Source organism: Polistes dominula, unplaced genomic scaffold, assembly GCF_049000335.1.
Source record: "Polistes dominula isolate Pdom_NZ unplaced genomic scaffold, Pdom_raw_medaka contig_83, whole genome shotgun sequence".
Taxonomy (NCBI): domain Eukaryota; kingdom Metazoa; phylum Arthropoda; class Insecta; order Hymenoptera; family Vespidae; genus Polistes; species Polistes dominula.
This window is the reverse complement of record NW_028301032.1, coordinates 555,165-576,484: the sequence shown is the minus strand read 5'-3', so window position 1 is coordinate 576,484 and position 21,320 is coordinate 555,165. Positions and strand designations below refer to the sequence as shown.

The following is a 21,320-nucleotide window of genomic DNA, read 5'->3' as shown; positions in this document are numbered from 1 at the left end:
CGCTAGACCACTCGTGCAGCGATTGCGCTGTGCGAGTGGTGGAGGCGTCTTGGATAGAGAAAAGGTAGGGTGGGGGTATACTATAAAACAGCGCAGGTGAGGGGCAGAGGCCAGTTGACTTCGATCCACTGAATGCAGACTGTGCATAACACACTGTCTGCTCTGGGTCTTTGGCTGTTATATGCACATCATACATATATTGCATTTAGAATCAAATAGTTATTCTTATAACATTTTTCCATAAAATCTTTTTATCTTATTGTAACAAATGGATAATTCTCGTGTGTGAAGCTAGTTTTCTCGTATAAGTCTGTGTACGTGACAGGCACACCGCGAGTTCAACTCATCAAAGGATTTTTCAACGACAAGGAACAAGTATAATATACCAAGGAGATAATTAGAAGAGGAAATAATTGATCAATCACCAGCAACATCTTCAACGAATATCTTGAAGAGGAAAGAAACCAAAAAAAAAAAAGTATATCTGCTTTCCTTTTTGGATCGTTGCGCGTTCTTTCTCTCTTTCTCTCGAAGAGACTTGGTATTCGATCGATAATTCGCCGGGAACGTGTGAGTGCGCCGACCACAGTTACCCAATATCTCTACAGACGAATCGCAAAGGAATTTGGTATAAAAAAAAAAAAAAAAAAAAACAAGTCATTTATCGAAAGACAATATAAAAGAAAAAATATGAAGGCTATGGTGGTAAGCCCTGTAGGTGGTCGAGTACCACCGAATCGTGGTGTTTTACACAACGGTTTGAATTTAAACGGAACGAGGAGAGACTTAGAAGCTGAAGAAGTTGCCGCTTATCTAACAAAGCTAAAATCATTGGTACCGGATATGCCGAGAAAGAGGAAACTTTCTAAACTCGAAGTAATACAAAGGGTGATAGAATATATATGCGATTTACAAACTACCTTGGAAGAGAATGTCCATCAGGAAACAATAAAGACGAAAATCACGCCTATAACGAGACAACCGCTTCAACCTTTGCTAAACAAGGTGAGCAGCGTTGGCAGTACAGGCTCGACGACACCGGCGGCAGCAGCAACAGCAGTAACATCATCAGCGACAACGATGACGACAAATAACACAGTGGCTGAACGGTGACCTGTCACAGGAAAACAACTTGAATGAGGGCCAGATCGCTAGGAGAGATCGTCCTCGTGGGCTGACTCCAGCTTGAACGCAGGGTTCCGTCCGTCCGTCCTTTTTCATCCTCATCCTCATCCTCCTACTCCACCTCGAAGAATTCCTTCCTTTTATTAATTCTTCGAGGCTTGACAAAAATGGAAGGATACGTTAAACGATAACCAGGGAAACTAGGAACAGAACGACGAGCAAACCCTTGCGCCCAGTACAATCTCTTTCCTCGCGAAAGCCTGTAAATACTTATTTGTACATAGACTCTCTCTCATCGCATTCCTCGCACGACCTCTCATCGCCGATAAACACCAATCACACCATCGCCTCTAATCTTCGACTCTCTCTTTCTCTTTTTATCCTTTAATCCCACCCTTTTTCTCAACTTTCAAATGATAATTTGATTTTTTTTTGTACCTACAATTATTTCCCTTTTTTTTGTTTGCTTTCTATCGTGAAAATGTTTAACAAAACTCTTTCGTTAACAATTTCTTCTTTACAATTACGATTGGTTGAAAGGTCCAAGCAAAATTATGAACAAAATAAATATATATATATATACACATGTCATATTAATATATTCAAAATATCATCATTTTAACGATAATATCACGTACCATGGCCCCACCCAACCGATCGTAAATTTATCATCGCGTTGATCAAAGTCTGTATCATTTCTAACTCACACTGTAGATAATAAAGACAATTTTTATTACTATTATTACATTTATTGTACCTTAAAAATGCTATATTATTATTATATGATTATATTATTATTACTGTTATCGGTCTTCATATTATAATTTAGAGACCTTCCGTAACTATTGTATATTTGCGAAGACTGAAAGGCTGTAAGTATATCGTCGCACGAAGGTACTACGCTCGTGTATACAAAATAAATGCAAACTGTGTCCGTAAGTTATACCTGTGTCACTTATTTCCTTGCACAACCTATTCATACATTTTTAATATATATTTTTAATTAAATCTTTGAAAACAAAAATCAAAATAATTACTGAAACTTATAATTCAAAAATATGCATATAGATTGTATCCTTCATTTCTTATCAACAAACTAACATTTGAAAGAATTAAATTCAATCATGGAAATTATGAAAAAAAAAAAAAAAGTACATACGTAAATTTTTCTTTGAACACTATTTTTCCATACCATTATCATAGGACAACTCCATAAGATTGTTGTTATTGTTGTTGTTGGTGGTGATTCGTGGGAGCGGCGTTTCCTCATTTCCTGCATCGCTAAAAGCAGTAAATCCGTGGGGATTGGGTGGTTGTAGGAAGGGTAGGATGGAATTAAATAGGCGCACGTGTGCATGGATTATTACGCACACGTGCGAGAAAGGTAAGGAGGAGGAGGAGGAGGAGGAACAGTTGACTGTCGTCGATGTCCTCGTCCTAGTCCTAGTCCTTGAAAGATGTTGCACGAAAGGGGGAGCGGCAAATGTCGTATTGTATTCCGACAGGGTGTAGGAGTTCGTAAAGTCCGTGTATTGATCGGGTCCCTATCCTGTCCGGGTCGCGTGCGCGTTCCTGGGAACCGTGGCTTCGTACGATACCCACGGGAACCGATCCCAAGCAAGCAAGCAAGCAAGCAACTACCCCTGTCCGCTTTTGGCTCCTCCTCAACATCTACAACAACTCCCTTCGACATCATCCATTCGAGCCCACTTCGCATTCATGAGCGAGACGCAGTATGGCAAAGGGTGACGACGGGAGACTACTACTCGCCCATCGCCTGCTGGTGGATGTGCACTAATAATGGAAATGGAGGCTGACTCACAACGATGGAAAAAGAGAGAAAGAGAAAGAGGAGACCCCGACCAGCCACCCTCCAGTGGATATGCCGCCGGAGGATCGATCGATTGCGGATAAGAAGAAACCTAGGGGGTGCGAAGCGCGTCCTACGAGACACTCACCCTTAATGGTCCGTGATAAGGAAACAGAATTGCCTTCTGCTCGGCAAATCTTCTAATTCGAGCGTAACGATATCCAAGATTATGCAACTTTTTGTTAGGGGGGCAGGGGGAAAGGGGGGCGTGGGGGATCAAAGATACGTTGGAAAATGATAGGAGGAAAACTTAAATGTAGAAACATCGTTAATTGTATTTTTTTAAACTTTTTTTTTTTTTCTTTCAATGCATTCAATTGATATTGAAAAGAATTTTCAATTTTATAAGAGGTTTCATTCACAGATTTCTTTTCTTTCTTTTTCTCTTGTTGTTTCTTTCCCCCCCCCCTTTTTTTTGTTTTACTTATAAGCGTATAAGTTTTTTTTTTTATTTCAATTTTCTCTCATAGAGTCAATAGATACTTATCTCGAAAATGCAGTTGTGTTTTTGGGGAACGGTAACGTTACATTTCTCTTTGATATAATGTTACGAATACGCGTATAACATAAAAGTAGCACACAATTATTACAGACTCGCGGGCGTATTCTCTGTGAATTATTTGTAAGTACGAGTATGGTTTTTTGTTTCTTTTTTTTTTTTTTTTTCTAAATAAAACACACGATTAATGAACAAATGACGAGGAGACGACTTTTGTTTAAATGCTATTATCAATACAAACTTCCCCTAAACTAAACGAACGATGATGATTCTTATTTAAAATAATGATTTCCTTCTAATGACGAACTATGGTACGAACAAACAATAGATCATCGTGATCTTATGCTTGTTAATCTGAAACGTTACTAAAAAACGTTTTTTATTTAATTAATTTAAATAATTGCTTAACTCTTAAAAAAAGGTACGATTTTATCGATTCTCTCTCTCTCTCTCTCTCTCTCTCTCTCTCTCTCTTCTTCTGTTCATAAATTCAATCATGAACAACTACAGAATTCAAAAACTCTTTTATAGAATCTTCATCTCTAGCAAGCCACGCCGCATGCAATCTGATAGATTCTATGCTTTGCTGTACTGTTCTCTCTGTTCCAGGTATCGGATGATTTTCAAAGAAGTTTTCCACATCTTTGGCAAATTCTTCGGAAACAAAATTTTCAGTCGTTACCTTGATTAGCCTTGCAAGTAAGAAACCACCCTCGTAACGATCGAGAAGAGTTTTCCAATGTTCCTTGAAGAATTCCCAAGCAATTACACGACCTTTATATTGCGACATTGTAACAGACATGAAGCCAAAAACGGTATCTTGTGCTTTTACTTTCTCACTCATTGAGAATTCAATAGTTTTCTTTAATAAATTTTCATATCTGATTGCGCCAAGTGCTTTCAATATTCTTTCTTTTTCTTCGTTGAGATCTGATTCTTCGTAGAGATTAAGCATAGTATCGTAAGTAATGTAATCACCTACAGAGAGGACAGCACGATAAACGGAACTTCTCAAATCTGCAGAAAGTGGCACGGCCCCAGACACGTGAAGTGCAAATCTCTTCTTAGCTTCTCGTATGGTTTCCTCGTCGTTAGCTGCCGCCATACGATCCAATATGAGAGATCTCAGGAGTGTATCTAAATGACTTTCATTAGGCTTTGGATACCATCCTAATCGTTTGCTAATGTCACGCATTAGATTTCGCACGAATGCTTTAAATGTATCCGCAATATCGAGAGGTGCTAAAAGTACAGAAATCTTTCCTATGCAATTCACTATACTGGACCATACTGTATAATTGTCCTCGTGTTGGAACGCTTGCATGAATCTAAGTAATTCTACGGTCGAGGCATGTCCAGCTTGCACCATAGCAAAAAGATCATCCAAAAGACCTAATCTGTCTAATGGTGGTAACGAGCGATCTTTAATGGCAGGTAAAAATAGAGACATCGCTTCTGGATTATAACGCGTTCTGTAAAATCCAATCGTTCCAGGATTAATTTTTATCCAAGTACCTTCAGGTACGTCTTTAAGTACAAATTCTTTCGTTTTTTCATCCAATAATGCAGTAAGAACAGTTTCTTTTGGATTCTTCGAAGTGCTTACACTTATTGGTACAATCCACAATTGATTATCCATATCCACAGATCCGTCTGCTAAAAATCTTTCTTGAGAGAGAGATAAAATTCTATTGTTACCTTCTTGTCGACAATCAACTTTAACAATAGGAAAGCCTTGTTGTTTGGTCCACGTAGACATAACACTTCGAACACTTTTATTGCTAGCCTCTTCCAAGGCAGCCCAAAGATCTTCCGTTTCTGCGTTAGCATAACTATGCCTATTTAAGTACAAATTCATCCCCTTTCTGAAATCATCATCACCGATATAAGAGTGCAGCATTCTGATAACACACGCGCCTTTATAATAAGATATATCATCGAAAATTTCATCTATTTCGGCTGGATGCTCGACTAACACTTCAATAGGATGGCTGTTCTTCAACGCATCCAATTCCAATGCTCTGATATGCGTATCTGTTACAAATTGCGTCCAAATATCGTATTCGGGGAAAAGATGTGCAACGCAAAGGAATTCTACGAACGAAGCGTATCCTTCGTTTAACCATAAATGCGTCCACCATTCCATAGTGACGAGATTTCCAAACCATTGATGAGCTAATTCGTGTGCTACGACTAAAGCGATCCACTGTTTCCTAACAGCAGATGTGTTCTGCGGATCTACCAAGAGACAAGCTTCACGATACGTAACTAAACCCCAATTTTCCATGGCACCTGATGAAAAGTCCTTAATTGCAATAAGATCGATTTTTGGAAGCGGATACGCTATACCAAAATATGTCTTATAATAAGGCAACACCTTCGTTGCTACTTCTAATGCAAATTGGCCTTGCTCTTGTTTAGTTTTTGGGGTATAAACTCGTACAAGTACACCATCGCTTGATTTGTCTTCTATGCAATCAAACTCTCCTATTACTACGGCGACCAGATAAGTAGACATACGCGGAGTTCTTTCAAACGACAATGTTTCAACCGATTCGGAAACACTTCTTTCTTTGATAGTCTGTCAAATAAAAATACGAGATAAGTCGAAGATAATTAAAAAGAACAAAAAAATACATTTTCTTAAGGAATTTCAATTACCATATTTGACAGTGCAATAACACCAACTGGTATTTTTAAAGTAATATCAAATGTAGCTTTAAGAGCAGGTTCATCCCAGCATGGAAAACAACGCCTAGCATCTGTGGGTTCAAACTGCGTAACCGCTGCATAAGCGACCGAACCATCAGCCCTTCAAAAATATACAAATTTATGTAATAAACGTAGAAAGAAAAAAAAGTATTATTACTTTTAAGGATTTAATCTATCTATAAGTATATTACCTTCTGTATTTACTGCGATAAAAACCTTTCATCTTGTCATTGATCTCTCCATTAAATTCCAAAGTAAGAATCACATCTTTACCAACGGGAAATTTATCGTCAAATACTAAAATAGCTGTTTCTTCGGATGGAGATGTATTAATACTTTTTGCAGAAACAGTAGATCCATCATTATTAACATAATATGCTTTTTCAATATTGATTTCCAATGAATTTAAAACAATTGTGTCAGTAGGTTCGAGTACCTATATAAATAAAAAAAGAAAATTAAAATCGAGTATAAATATTTGAATTAATTAAATAGAATTTTAATAGATATTTCTACTGATAAAAATCTATGAATTTTAAAACCTTCACTCATAAGTCATCACAATAAATAACAAAGCAATCTTAATACAAGACATTGTGTACGATTTATTATATTCTCTTATCTCTAAGCAATTAACTCTGTTTATAAATGATGATAAACATAATGATGCCAGTTATTTCAATTGAACTTAACATAGTTTTACCTAAGCTAATCTAAAGCTTTGTATACAAATTGCGGTTATGTACGCCATATGGTTGCCAGACATTCTCTATTTACTTTCGTTTAAAAACATTTAAAGGTCCACCTAGATAGAAAGTAGTAGTTACCGTAAGCGATTTGCATTACAATAACTTACTTCAATATGCACTTTTTCTATTCCCTTGAAAACAAAATTTGCTATGTCCGGCTCCAACGTAATGTCATAGTGACAAGGTTTAACATCCTTGGGAAGTCGACGAAATGGTTTTTCTGTGATGCCCGTCATCTTTTGATCCCTTGTTTCAATAGTGGTGGAATAATTTTGACACTGTTTAACACTGTTACTATTCCACAAATTGTTCAGTAATTCCAGCTGCAAGAAACCACCACTACCTTTCTCTTTTTGCCGACTCATGGAATTTTTCCCGCATGCGCAGTAACCTGAAAACGCCTTGTTTGCAGTCTCGTATATATTCGGAAACGAAACGGGTGCTCCAAATCTCAGGGTCGTCAATCTTATCTGATTCCAAAAGCACCGGTAGATGGCTCTATTACGCATTGCGAATAAACTAATGGACCAATAAGAGAGAGACAGTGAATTTTCGCGGGAATATGTGCAACGTTTGAAATGACAGATATTACCTACCAAAGCATCATTCCTTATTAGAATCAATATGTATATTATTGCTGCGTATGCGATTTTTTTTTTTTTTACACAAACTTCTTCTTTAGTTGAAAAATGATCTGTGTATTCGATAAATCGAAACTGTACTCTTTCACTAATTACAGTATTAATATAAACTTTAGTCTCATCTAATTATAAGAAATGATGGGAAATGAAAAAATGATGATGCGTAATTTCTGTAATTGGATGGTTTCTTTGTTCATATTTTTGTATGGTTTTATTTAGAATTGATAAATCCCGTTATACGAAAATTACAATTCTTCTCTAAAAATGTATCTGTGGCACCATCTTGTGGTTAAAAGAGAGATTAAAGTTAAATACCGATCGGATTTTTTATCGTTTCACGGTAGATGGCAATAGTATCGGCGTCAACATACCAATAAATATAAAATAATTTAAAAAAAAAAATTATTGTATTTTAATGAAATTATATATATATATAAAAAATAAAAAATGTAAAGAATTCGATAAACTTTATATAAACAATTATAAAATATTATGATATTTAAGTTAATATTAAGATCCTAACCTTACAAGATCGATCAAATTCTAAATACAATGATAATTTTAAAAAAATTTAAAAGAATCGTATTATAGTTTCTAAAGAATGTTTAAAACCTTGAAAATACGAGTGACAATATGAAAAATGAAAAGAAAGAAAAAGAAAAAAAACTTACATTCACGCTAAAAGGATTTGACGCATCGCGAGTTCTTGCAAGTTATCGGCAGTGCATTTTATTCAAGATGGCGGCTTAGGAGCGATAAAGTGCATAAGAGCGACTGCTCTGAGTGCAACGTGCGTAAACCGTAATTGCGGTAAATTCTTTAACTCTCGGAATCTAGTGTGTGCGTAAAAAAACATCATTCATAAGACGATTTAATCGTCTTTAGGAACGACGTTGATCAAATGAATTGTCCGAGATAGTCAGCAGTGGTGGCGTGCGCGAACACTCACTGTATTCAGGAAGACGCGCGTGCGACAGAGACGAGATAAAAAGAGAAAAAAAGAGGAAAAAAGAAAAAAAAATAGACAGACGCAGAGAGAGAGAGAGAGAGAGAGAGAGAAAGAGAGAAAGAGAGAGAGAGAGAGAGAACGAAACGAACAGGGTGGTCGGTCGCTTGGAAGTTCGGCGATCCCGGTCAAGTTCCAACTTTGTAACTTTCTGGGAGAAAGTTGAATCAACGATAAAATAAGGCAAGGAAAGCACGCGTCGTCTCGTTGTCGCCTCTGCCACCGTAACCATTGCTACTATCTTCGCTATTACTGCTGTTAACGCTGTTTCTATTACTATTATTCTATTACTACTGTTGTTACATTGCTATTCTCCGAACGGACGAAGATTAGGGGGCAAACCTTTTTCATGGCGATCGTCAGTGGTAAGAGAAGGATACGTCGTGCTTCGCCACCGTGGTATGAGCCACGACAAAGGTGAACAAAAGTATTACGCTTTCTTTACGCGATTGGTGGTGACCTGTGACCTGACACCCGTGTTTGAAAGTAAAAAACACGAGGACGACGACCACGACGACGAAGACGACGACGACGACGACGACAACGACGACGAGACGACTACGAAAAAGACGAAGACAACGCGATACACGCTGAAGAGAATATATAACACGACACACACACACAGAGTGCGTCACCGCCCATATGCGATGTGTGTTTCGTGCGTACGAACGAATGAGTAATCATGTACTGTCAAGACAAGGGCTCGACCGCCTCAAAGAGCAAAGAGGGTAAGTCGACGCCCGCCGAGTCATTTTATTATTTCCTCCTGTTAGTTAGTTTAGACGACAACGCGCGATTAAATGACATTTTTCTTATCCTATTCTATCATTCCATCTATTTATCATTTTGTTCGTTGTATTTGAAAAAAAAGACAACAAAAATAAGAAATGTCTACTACTCTTATTCCTATTAATTTAACCTAATTTTGTATATTTCTTTTTGTTCTTTCTATCATCATCATCCTTTTATTCTTTGCATCTTGTCTTATCGGATTTCGGTTCCTCCGTGCGCGCATGTGGAAAAAACGAAGCACGATAAGAAGGTGGGTCGGACAACTCAGAGAGAGAATCCACGATCGTGGGGGGTGGTGGTGATGGTGGTGGTGATGGTGGTGGTGGTGGATGATGATTTTGGTCGAAGAGGATGGTACGAGAAGAACCAGAAGGAGCGGGACAAAGAAACCAAGAACGTGTCGGTAGGGGTATCCAGGATTATGTATTTCGAGGAGAGAAATACCGATTGTATGCGTTCTTGGCAAACCGCGTTATCTATCTTTCATTGTGCATACGATTCTATCGGTCGTGAAGAACGTCCTAGTCTCTGCTGTGGTAGTCACCTTTAACGTCACCAAACTAGTTCAAACGTATATACTTCCGTGTAAATGGGACAAATATTTTTAACAAAGTAGTCTATCCATTAATTTATCCCTAATTGTGCTTATTTTTCGATCACAATTGTTGTTGTTGTTGTTATTGCTACTGCTGAGATATGCGTGGTTTCAAAAGTTTAAAGAAGTACAAGATCACTGGCATAGGTATGAATTACATTAACATGATTGATCTGTAAACTTATCGAATAGTACAATTATTTAGGAGATCCTTTTTCTTATCCTCCTATCATTTTCCTTATACATATCTATTTTATTATGATTCTTCAATAACAATTAACAATCATGAATTATAATGGTACAAAGAATGTCACTGAGTTTGCTCTTCTCGCACTTTTCCTAACTCTTAAAACCACTTTCTTTTACAACAATACTTCTTTTGTTCTAATAATTAAGTGTTACTATTGAAAGACTATTGTCATTAAATGCATCTATGTTCTATATGCCATATGCCATGTACATGTAAAAACAATGTTTTTGCATTTGCACGTATAATTACATAATTTACATGAAATCTCTTAATCAAGTTATATCATCTTACTTTGTGACACTATTTTCTTTGATATATAAAATGTAATATTTGAAATTTATAAAAAAAAAAAATATTAAGTTTTAGGTTTAACAACCTTATACGTTGTAAAAGATTATATATATATGTTGTGTTTATTACTTGCACAGGGTCAGTGACAATGCGAGAAAAAAAGGAGGTGCTCTTAGCAGAGTGCAGAAATTAAAAAAACGACTTAGTCACAGTTTCGGTAGACTTTGTAAGTATGCCTATTATATTAATTGTCAAAATTATATCAATTTTATTTTTATTTCAATAATATCTTCATAAGTGATGAAATATTATTTATTATTCATACAATCACTTTATAATTAATCATATTAGAGTAATATGAAAAACTAGTCTTAGTAACGACTTATAAACATCATTAAATTATGTAACGCTTTGTTATCAAAGTTTATTGCTGTTTATACAGACTTGTAAAGATTAATAAATCCGTACTCGTATTTGTCATGAGATATGTAGTTCCTTTTTCTTGATATTGATTAAAGGAATTAGAACCGATGAATTGCAATCTTCAATTCTTTTCATTAAAAATAGTTCATACAAAACATATATATATATATATTAATTAAGACTTATTATATATCAATGTATTTTCTTTTTTTATTTTAGCTATTTCTAAAGAAGAAGCTGACGATGCTGCGAATAGAGGTCAGCTGCCTTACAATGGTTATTCGGAGGAGTTCCTAGACCGTTTGGAACCAAACGGCAATATACCTGCGGATAAAGATCGACGATATGGTGAGGTTTAAATATATATCGTTAAATACTTTTGATACTATTTATGTTTACTTTGTAATGACAATTATATTATGTAAGCCTTAAAAAAAAAAAAAATGTTAAGAATGAAATTAAATGTTATAGAATGGACAGGTGTTGGTGACCATGAAAGAGTGCATCGACAGCTTTCAGTTTCTAGCGATTCCAAGCTTTTAGATGAAGATATAAGAGAGGAGGCAAGAGTGATTTTACGGCCTCGGCGTCCACCACGGCCCAAGTCTGAAGTTTTTCTTGGGCCAGATCCACCACCTCGGAGAACCAAAAGGTTTTCAGCATTTGGGGTAAATGAATATTTCTATTAATATTATCTTACATTAATATAAATTTGTAAATATTTAAATAAGATATTGATTTATCCTTAAACAGGGAGACTCTCCTTTTGGAAAATCCGAAGCTTATATAAAATTAGAACAGTTAGGAGAAGGATCTTATGCCACTGTGTTCAAAGGCTATAGTCACCTCACGAATCAGGTGGTGGCTCTTAAAGAAATTAGACTGCAAGAAGAAGAAGGTGCTCCGTTTACTGCCATTCGTGAGGCAAGCCTTCTTAAGGAATTAAAGCATAGTAACATTGTGACTTTACACGACATAATTCACACTCGCGAGACTCTTACTTTTGTTTTTGAATATGTTCACACTGATCTATCACAATACATGGACAGATATGGTAATGGAGGTCTGGATCCTCGCAATGTTAAGTTATTTCTTTTTCAATTGTTAAGAGGACTCGCATACTGTCATCGTAGGTAAAAACATTTTCTAGATTTTTCTTCTTTGTTATTATTTACAGACACTTTTAATAACTTTATATAAATATATTTAATTCTCTTTTTTTTTTTTTTTTTTAGGAGAGTGTTGCATAGAGATGTGAAACCTCAAAATTTATTAATCAGTGAAATAGGAGAACTTAAATTAGCAGATTTTGGTCTTGCTAGGGCGAAATCTGTACCATCGCACACATATTCGCATGAGGTAGTGACATTATGGTATAGGCCACCCGATGTTCTATTGGGTTCTACGGAATATTCAACCTCACTTGATATGTGGGGAGTAGGTTGCATATTCGTAGAGATGTTGACTGGAGAACCAACATTCCCTGGTGTACGGTGTACGTACGACCAACTTGATAAAATATTTAAAGTTTTGGGCACACCTACCGAAGAAACTTGGCCAGGTGTAACTCATCTCCCAGGATATAAACCAAACCAATTGTCATTTTATCCATCAAGAAAATTGGGTCTTACATTTCCAAGGCTTTATGATATTACCGACGGTGATAACATGGCATCATCTCTCCTACAATTGAATCCTGATCAACGCATAGGTGCCGAAGAAGCTTTAAGACATCCTTATTTTGCCTCTCTTCCTAGAAAATTATATGAATTGCCTGACGGTAAGATCTTTTAGTTTTTTTTAACCATTTAATAAAACATTCATTTTATTCTATCACTCTACAATTTGTCTTCTTTTTTTCTTTTTTACAGAAGTGTCAATATTCAGCGTTGAAGGTTGCCACTTATATACAAATTCGAGGCATGGGTGCACAGACTCGCGTCTCACATCTCTTAAAACTTGAGGTTTAATATAAATGAAAGGCAAATGACAAATAATGTTCACACGTCAGTGAAGACATTCGTTCTCGTTTATACATGCGTTAAACTATTGGCATATATGCCATGACTATCCACCCATGCACTATTCATAGGCGCGTTGTTCGCTCTCTCTCTTTCTTTCTTTCTTTCTTTCTTTCTTTCTTTCTTTCTCTTTCTCTTTCTCATTCTTTCTTTCTCTCTCTCTCTCTCTCTCTTTTTCTATCTTTTTCTCTCTCTCAGGGCTACTCATAAATTTTCCTTTTCTTTTTTTCACGTCCAACTGCGATAATTTTTTTAAGAACTTATATACATATTGAATTAAAAAAAAAAGCAATGATAAATTATACATTGTAACTGGCCAAGGAAACAAGAAAGTAAGCTATCTGTGGGCTAAAAGAAAGGATAAAAGATTTTAAGCGATTTGCACGCTCAATTTAGAAAGCAAAAAGCACGCACGACCCATCCTCGCACTTCGTCCAAATACTAGATTTAGATTGATACCAATCAAAAAAAAAAATAATAATAATAATAATAAAAAAGATATATAAGCCGCCACACTGTGTCTCCGGATCATCTCATACTCGATATGAGGTTGGCGGTTACTGATTAGCAAAAATATTACAAAATAATTATCATCTTAGACAAATTTTGGAAGATCTGTAGCAGCACGCTTGTGTAAATTTTATGCTACTTTCGGGTCTTTTGTTGGTCGTTGAAACAATCGAGAGTATTTGATATATTTAAAGTCATTATTGATATTAAATTTGTTGCTACTAATATAAAACGATGATAGAGAGAGTAAATTAATAGAAATTATAATAAAATTATAGAATATCATTGTATATCGACTGTTGCAGCTACCATCATTATACGAAAGAGCAAGGTTATTCAGAACTTATCGTTGATAATATCGACGGTAGTGATCTAGTTATAAGTAATTAATATTAATATTATAAAATGTCAGCAGGCAATAGGTTGTTGACGGTAATATAAAGTAAAATAAAAATAATAACGATCAAAGAATGAAAATAATAATAATAATAATAATAATGTAGATTTAAAGTAAAATTTCATTTATTTTTAGCCGCGCAGATAACTATCGTTAATTGTATCGATAGTGGTGCTTTGAAAAAAAAATCATAGAGGAAACATTTTTTTTTTTTTTAATTTAATTTATATATTTACCGTTTGTACAATTTATTGGCATTTCTTATTTCAGATTGAACTTTTAAAATTGTATATAGAAATATACCAACTTTAAAAAACCGTTGGCAATAGTAGAATAAGGAATTAGAATAAAAAGTAAAGCGAGATACAGTTCTTCCAAATTTGATCTAAGTTACAATGACTATTGCGATATTACTACTCCTTCGTAGGTTATATTTATACCGATTTTTCAGCACACTTATAAAAATGTCAATGAGGTGAAAGTAAGAAGAAGAAAAAAAAAAACCAAGAAATAGGGGGGAAACAAATATTTCGAAAAAAAAAACAAAAATTCGAAACATTATTACTATATTTATCGTTATTATTTGAAAAGAGAAGCGCAGATGGTAGATTGTAAATAGAACATCAAGTTCGTATTATTGACGCTGAGATAGCTGAGCTGAGACGAATAAATGTTAATTTATGATAAATTAAATTGCAATACGGCACTCTATATATATATATATATATATATATTCCATTTTTTTTTCTTTTTCTCAGTCTTTCAGTTTCTTTTTTTATTTTTATTTTCTCACATTCAATGACGTGCCAGTTGCTTTAGTCGTTAGGTGTATTATAACGCAAAAAAAAATTGTTGTAATTATAATACTTTATCCTATTATCAATTTTTGTACACTTTAATTCCAGGCTAATTATATTTTGTTTGTAATCTTACTGATGAATCATGATTATTCAATCTTCTTTGATGTATCGAAGAAGATAAAGAATTGTTTTGAATTATAAATCTGTGTCTATGTAAAAGTGATTTCTCTTCCCAATACTAAACACCGATAAATTATATTTTTATTAATATTTTTTTTTTATTCATCGTCTGAGATATTATTTGCAATAATAAATTGCCATTAGTTTTTACTATCTTTTTTTTATAGATACATACATTTTTAATACATTTTTAAACTTTTATTTTAACAATAGAAATAAAGATCAACATAATATGTGAAAATTCAGAAAATTTAATAAATTTAATTAGAAATTTGTGACTTATAAAATTAAAAAAAAAAAACAGATAAATTATAAAGAAACTAATTTGAATAATATATCAATTAATGTATTAACCCTTAAAGTGCACATGGGGTGTTTGACACCCCAACAAATTTTTGATATCTCGAAAATGGTACTGAATTTGAAAAAATGGGTTATTTGTCTAGTGCCATCTAGTGTTAATTCAGATGGGTATAAAACCTATTCTATTTTTAAAAAGATGTATTAAACTACTTTGAAAAAAATTGCGAGGTCTAAATATTAAATAGCGGCTTCAGGTGACGCGTTCAAACACGTTGGGGTGTCAAACACCCACAGTGCACTTTAACTAACTTTTACCAAGTGTGCACTTTAAGGGTTAAACTTGTATTATTTTCATGTGGCATTCTATATCACGGGGATATGGAGGATAGATACCAAGAGTCCGAATGGTATAGGATTTTTCACTTTTCACATTATTTGTGGTACTCAATTCTTGACACAGATCATAGTTCTCTTTTTGGCCACTGGCTGCGCAAATATTCAGAACGTACCGATACCAGTGAAGCCAGATCGCGGAACATTTCTACCCCTTCTCTCGAGCCCAGTACGCTCGCACACAACAAAATTTACGTGTCGGTGTGTCGGAAAACCGAAAGAAGCCGAGGGAAGCTGAGATAGCTGCGCGCCAGAGGAGAAATAATACCCCCACCACGCGCCGCGGAGAAATACATGAGCCAAACACATTTGAACAATGTGTAAAACAATGTGTATTATTTCGGTTTCCCTCGGCTTCTTTCGGTTTTCCGACACACCGACACGTAAATTTTATTGTATGCGAGACGTGCGTGGCTCGAGAGAAGGGGTAGAAATGTTCCGCGATCTGGCTTCACTGACCGATACTATTATTATTATTACACGTAAATACGGACTGGTTAACCTGGCTCATGAATGTAAAAATAAATTAAATTAAATATAAAATATTAATTTATTTTTTTAGAATTATTTTTATTAAAAAATGGGAAAGTGTTGTGCTGTTTATGGTTGCCTTAGTGGCCGAAAGGCAAGTGAAAATTCAGGAAAAGTGGCTTTATTCATAGCACTAAAAGTGAATAACCTTAAGATAATATTAAAAATTTTATGTTAAAAAATAATTGATTATTACATTTGTGTAATTTTTAAATAATATTAATTCCACGTTTCTTAAAATATTTTTTTTCAGAGCTGTCAATAGCAACAAGACTTCCCGCGTAAGTATTTAAATGAGTACTCTGTGAAAAGCAGCACGCCCTACCGGCAAAATATCTTGTCCCCTAAATTGATACCGTTCTTTCAATATTATGTTCGGACTCCTGGTATTTATCCTCCGTGTTCTATATTATCGACACTTCACCAAAAGTAAATCAAAACAGCTGATATCAATATATGTATATACATTAAACTTATATTATTATTGTATGTATGTATGTATACATCATACATACATATATTGATATCAGCTGTTTTGATATACTTTTGGTGAAGTGTCGATAATATAGAGTGTCACATGAAAATAATACAAATTTAATACATTAATTGGTATATTAATCAAATTAGTTTCTTTATAGTTTATGTGTTTTTTTTTTAATTTATTAAGCTACATAAAATTATTATTTAGAAACATTTAAAATTGTTTGGTTAAATTGCTACATTGCTTGACCTAACCTATATTATCAGTTTTATTCTAATTCATCACAATATCGTCTAAGTATCAGTATTATAAAAAAAACTCGGAATCATGTCTGAAACAGACGAAATTACGACAAAAATTGAATTTAAGAAGAAAATACGCAAATCTATAAGAAAACGACAATCATCAACAGATGATGAATCTAATGAAAATCAAGAAAGTTCTGTTAGGTTAGTTGTAAATATTAATAATATAAATCAAATCAGTGTTAATATTTATTAAAATATTTAAAAATAAAGTAGTATATACATTTTTCAGAGAGAAAGTGGAAGAAACTAAAATTATTCAAAAATTACGTGAAAGACCAAGTGGTGTAAATATTGTTGGACTAGCATTGGGAGAAAAAGTAGAAACTGATATAATGAACGTTAGTATTTTATAGAATTATTTATTAATTTAATTTGTAATAGAATTAATGTTATTCTATAACAATTCTCTTAATTATTAGTCAGATCCTTTTAACGTCAAAACTGGAGGAATGGTAAATATGTCTGCTTTGAAAAATATAAAACTCAAACAAAATGATGCATATGAAACTGGTATTGGTACACAATTTAATGCTGAAACTAATAAAAGAGACGAGGATGAAGAAATGTAACAATTCTTTTAAATATCTATATATTTTATTCTCTACAAAAAAAAATATTGAATAATAATTTAATAAATGTTTATTTGTAAATATTTTTGTTAGGGTAAAATATATAGAAGAGCAATTATCGAAACGTAAAAGTAAAAATAAAGATGACACAGATTCTAATGCAAGCAATGATAAAGGATCATATTGTTCACCAGAAGAAGCTGCATTACAAGCTGTACCAGAACATCTTAGACAAAGTTCAGCTCATCGTAGTGAAGAAATGCTTTCAAATCAAATGCTTTCTGGAATTCCAGAAGTTGATCTTGGAATAGAGTAAATTATTATTTTTTATAATTAATAATTGGTTATTGATTTAAGTATAATATATTTCATATAATTTATTTAATACTTTAGAGCAAAAATTCGTAACATTGAAGCTACTGAAGAGGCAAAATTGAAATTACTTTGGGATAGGCATAGAAAAAAAGATGGTCCATCACAATTTGTACCAACAAACATGGCTGTAAATTTTGTACAACATAACAGATGTAAGTTTCCTTACATAGACAGATAACATATCTTTTTATTTAAAAAATAATATATATTTATACTCTCTTCTTTATTATAATTCAGTTAATATCGAAGAATCAGATTTTCAAAAATCGAGACAAGATAATGATGAGGATAGAAAAAAAATTGTAACTCCTAAAGAAGATTTTAAAGGAAAGCGAAAAGATAATGGTGAAAAGGCAACCGATGACTATCATTATGAGAGATTTAAAAAACAATTTAGAAGATTTTAAATATAATTTTAAATCATTTAACAAAAATATATTGAAAAATCTGTACTTTATTACCGACTGTGAAATATGTGCAGCTATCTAGCGGTAATAACTATGACTTTATCTTACCGACTCGTAAAACATTTGTCGCCATCTAGCGGTATAAGTATTCTTTATTTTACCGACTGGTAAAAGTGGTACACTACTGTCAAAGAATATAAACATTCATATACAGTACATAACATATATTCAGTATTTATATGATATATAGAAAAAGATTATTATTATTATATTTAATATCTATTAATCTATATAATAATCCTTAATAAATAATAAAATTTAATGTTTGTAAAAAGAGAGAATATAGAACATTGTAAATGTTTTATACAAAAATATGCGCAATCGTAAAAAATGTCAAAAAATCGATACTCGCGTTTGTGAACTTGGAATACGTTGATTACCACCTCATCTTGTGTTTTTATTATTTTTCTCAATCGGTTAATTGAACACGTCTTTATGAATCATACTTTATTACACATAAACATATATAGTGTGTCGAAATAAAAAAAGAAGTAAGGATAAAAAGGGTTCCAAAACCTAAAAGGAGACGCGTGTTCATGATTAATTCTTTAATCGTTCTGAAGATGGCGTTTCGGTGACACCTGTTCTTACCTTGCACCGTCGCGGCGAGTGCAATGAAATTTTCTTGAAGATTCATTTATTCAAAAGAGAAAGGAGAAGGAAGCAAAAGGATGGTGGAATTAAGCGGACCAGACACACCGTATCAACACGGTTTTAACAACGTCGTCTTTGTTATTCCAGGGATAATAATAGTCGGATTATCTGGTGAGAATATTGTTACTTTTAAACACCGTTATATATCCTGTATACTTTCTACCCCCCTGTTTTTTTTTTTTTTTAAATTTCATTCTCTCCTTTCAACCTTATTATGTTAGAAAAGCAACATATGCCTCTTCCTACGAGTCACACGTGTTCCATTCTTCTCAAAACAATGTTCTATATTTTATCTATCTTCGATTTTAATTCAATATTGTCTTTATCTTAAAAGATAATGCAAAATGCATAATGCAAGTGTCGATGACCGGCCTTCTTATCCGTTCGATCTGTTGTACTCTTCAGTGATTTGTAGGAATATACGTTTAGATCATCAAATTTCATTTCTGATATGTTTTTATCGATTTTTCTTGAAAGAATTTTGATGGACAAAAATTACTCTGAATTTTTTTGTAATAAAATATTTAAAAAAAAAAAAAAAAACCAAAAAAATATATAGATAAGAAAAATTGGAACAGCTGTAAAATAGAAAAGATGTTAGCCATCCAAGTGTATGTCTAACACATAATATCTTTTTTAACAAAAGTCAATTTTTATATAGGATGATCAACAGTTTTCTCGTATCTCTTTATTACAATATACATTATGAAATTGATTTAATAGGTTTTTATTTGATTTGTTTATAAAAATAACCAACCGATACAGACGGGATCGAGGAAAAAGGTCAATTTGATGAGTCGCTCAGTAGCTCGTGATAAGGGATTCTCCCATGTCTCTATCTTTTTTTTTTCTGTCTATCGATATTATTTTATCTCACGTACATGTATCTACAATAAAAAGAGAGAGAGAGCTTCACGAAGCTCTTCTTCTTCATGGGAGCCTTAGAAAAGGTCAAGTTGGTTCGTGTGCAAGGTTGAAAGACAGACGTGTCGTCGTTTAGAAGCCACGTTGGCTCCTTGTTATCAGGATTCTACCAATCATAAGACGAGAAGTCTTTGTGAATCGAGCATATCTTTCCACTAAAGCGCTACCGATCTCATTTATATCAGTAATCAGTAATCAGTAATAATCGTTCTATCTTTTTAAGCGCATGCTGCTTTCTTGAAAAGCAGCTGTTGTTCTCTTTATTGTCGTTTATTTTTTCAACTGAGTAGTAGTATAGTCTTTACCATTTAGCAAATTACAGGTACGTTAATAACAATTTGTTAATAGGAGGATTATTTAATTAAATAGAAAAGAAAGAGTTTTTTTTTAGAGTATATTAATAATAATTGATGTTCAATAATTAGGATGTGGATGTCGATAATTAGCGGACTTGAGATGTTCGTTAGCGCTTATGCTGTTGATAATAAAGTTGTATCCGATAATATTGACAATATGGAAGAAAATCAGGGTGGTTTTCCTGAAGGAAAACTTCCTAGTCCTCAACAGCTGTTAGAGATGCTTGACTCAATGACCGGCATTTCCGAGGAAGAAAAAAACAACTTAAGGGAAGATTTGATGAAGACTATTGAAGGTCGTGGCGCGGATTTTCAACAAATGTCCGCTACTCGCGATCTAACCGGTCAAACTCTCATTTTGTTGTCATTGCTTGCCATCGTGGCTCTTATTTTTGGTAAATATTTCATCGTCATTGTCAAATCTTTCGAGTCTTTTTTGACTTATTCAATTCTCTCTCATCATTTTACATTGTTTTTTTTTTTTTTTTTTTAACAAGTACGGCAATTTCGCAAGCCCTCCAATGATGACGAAAATGACTCAACTCATTATATGCAAACATAAGAAGTATGGTGAATGTCGAACACAATTTTGCAATAATCCAATTCCACGTTATTCTTTATCCACATCTTTCCATAATTCTACTTGCGTCATATAATCATTCGTTTTATAATGAAATTACTCCTAACTATAGTGATTTATTTGATGATAACAAATCGATATAATATATATTTTCAGTATTCTTCGTCTATAAACTCTTCAAATGCTTGAAGGAACGTGAGCAGAAAAAAGAAGAGAAAAAGAAGAACAAACAGTCGAAGAAGAAAAAGTAGCATATAGGCAAATCTTTGAATTTGATGACTAAACAAGTCGACTGGAATGAATGAGTACAAAAATTCTGCTTTCTATTCGAATCAAAATGATGATTTATATATACAAACAAAAATATAATGTTACGAGTACGTTTACTTTTTACGAATGATCATATTTGGTCTTAACGTGTCAAATGATGATCAAGTCAATTGAAATTTTATTGTCATTATTATGTTTTTTTTGTTTTTTTTTCTAAATAAAGTAATATATTTATGAATATATATCTT

General features: G+C 33.6%; 5 protein-coding genes across 9 annotated transcripts; 4 read left to right on the top strand and 1 right to left on the bottom strand.

Moving 5' to 3' along the window:
* The first annotated feature begins 129 nt into the window (after positions 1 to 129).
* On the top strand, positions 130 to 2,068 carry emc (Basic helix-loop-helix domain-containing extra-macrochaetae). Its single transcript, XM_015329709.2, has one exon. It carries the CDS (start codon positions 691 to 693, stop codon positions 1,111 to 1,113), a length of 423 nt encoding a protein of 140 aa, XP_015185195.1. The 5' UTR covers positions 130 to 690; the 3' UTR covers positions 1,114 to 2,068.
* Positions 2,069 to 3,553: 1,485 nt separating this feature from the next.
* Psa (puromycin-sensitive aminopeptidase) lies at positions 3,554 to 9,286 on the bottom strand. 2 transcript variants are annotated; one of them, XM_015329706.2, is made up of 5 exons: positions 8,268 to 9,286; positions 7,063 to 7,346; positions 6,398 to 6,642; positions 6,156 to 6,306; positions 3,554 to 6,075 (listed from the first exon to the last, which is right to left on the bottom strand). In XM_015329706.2, exons 2-5 carry the CDS (start codon positions 7,318 to 7,320, stop codon positions 3,985 to 3,987), a joined length of 2,745 nt encoding a protein of 914 aa, XP_015185192.1. In that variant the 5' UTR covers positions 7,321 to 7,346; positions 8,268 to 9,286; the 3' UTR covers positions 3,554 to 3,984. The 2 variants fall into 2 exon arrangements, with proteins under 2 accessions (XP_015185192.1, XP_015185190.1); XM_015329704.2 differs by lacking the exon at positions 8,268 to 9,286 and adding an exon at positions 7,552 to 7,684 and having other exon boundaries at positions 7,063 to 7,474.
* A 50-nt stretch (positions 9,287 to 9,336) lies between these two features.
* Eip63E (cyclin dependent kinase Eip63E) lies at positions 9,337 to 14,883 on the top strand. Its single transcript, XM_015329708.2, is given in 8 exon segments — positions 9,337 to 10,136; positions 10,668 to 10,682; positions 10,685 to 10,756; positions 11,173 to 11,301; positions 11,425 to 11,621; positions 11,707 to 12,086; positions 12,189 to 12,733; positions 12,825 to 14,883. Coding segments are annotated over 8 exon segments (1,476 nt in total). The 5' UTR covers positions 9,337 to 10,090; the 3' UTR covers positions 12,917 to 14,883.
* Positions 14,884 to 15,756: 873 nt separating this feature from the next.
* On the top strand, positions 15,757 to 18,738 carry LOC107071045 (splicing factor C9orf78). Of its 4 annotated transcripts, none has more exons than XM_089174378.1 (9): positions 15,757 to 16,039; positions 16,120 to 16,227; positions 16,342 to 16,369; positions 16,868 to 17,018; positions 17,107 to 17,215; positions 17,297 to 17,442; positions 17,540 to 17,758; positions 17,840 to 17,973; positions 18,059 to 18,738. In XM_089174378.1, the coding sequence occupies exons 4-9, from the start codon at positions 16,897 to 16,899 to the stop codon at positions 18,226 to 18,228; spliced, it is 900 nt and encodes a 299-aa protein (XP_089030504.1). In that variant the 5' UTR covers positions 15,757 to 16,039; positions 16,120 to 16,227; positions 16,342 to 16,369; positions 16,868 to 16,896; the 3' UTR covers positions 18,229 to 18,738. The 4 variants fall into 4 exon arrangements, with proteins under 4 accessions (XP_089030504.1, XP_015185187.1, XP_015185188.1 ...); XM_015329701.2 differs by having other exon boundaries at positions 16,836 to 17,018; XM_015329702.2 differs by lacking the exon at positions 15,757 to 16,039 and having other exon boundaries at positions 16,046 to 16,227; positions 16,836 to 17,018.
* A 782-nt stretch (positions 18,739 to 19,520) lies between these two features.
* LOC107071044 (uncharacterized) lies at positions 19,521 to 21,314 on the top strand. Its single transcript, XM_015329699.2, has 2 exons — positions 19,521 to 20,617; positions 20,959 to 21,314. Exons 1-2 carry the CDS (start codon positions 20,293 to 20,295, stop codon positions 21,051 to 21,053), a joined length of 420 nt encoding a protein of 139 aa, XP_015185185.2. The 5' UTR covers positions 19,521 to 20,292; the 3' UTR covers positions 21,054 to 21,314.
* Positions 21,315 to 21,320: the final 6 nt, after the last annotated feature.

Bases quoted from the DNA above. Each gene is read 5' to 3' on its own strand.
- LOC107071044 (XM_015329699.2), top strand. From the start codon at position 20,293: ATGTGGATGTCGATAATTAGCGGACTTGAGATGTTCGTTAGCGCTTAT. The intron at 20,618-20,958 runs GTAAATATTTCA...ATATATTTTCAG, and splicing joins CATCGTGGCTCTTATTTTTG to TATTCTTCGTCTATAAACTC.
- emc (XM_015329709.2), top strand. From the start codon at position 691: ATGAAGGCTATGGTGGTAAGCCCTGTAGGTGGTCGAGTACCACCGAAT.
- LOC107071045 (XM_089174378.1), top strand. From the start codon at position 16,897: ATGTCTGAAACAGACGAAATTACGACAAAAATTGAATTTAAGAAGAAA. The intron at 17,019-17,106 runs GTTAGTTGTAAA...TACATTTTTCAG, and splicing joins AATCAAGAAAGTTCTGTTAG to AGAGAAAGTGGAAGAAACTA. The intron at 17,443-17,539 runs GTAACAATTCTT...TATTTTTGTTAG, and splicing joins AGAGACGAGGATGAAGAAAT to GGTAAAATATATAGAAGAGC.
- Psa (XM_015329704.2), bottom strand. The intron at 6,643-7,062 runs GTAAGTTATTGT...TTATTTATATAG, and splicing joins TAGAAAAAGTGCATATTGAA to GTACTCGAACCTACTGACAC. The intron at 6,307-6,397 runs GTAATATACTTA...ATATTTTTGAAG, and splicing joins TATCGCAGTAAATACAGAAG to GGCTGATGGTTCGGTCGCTT.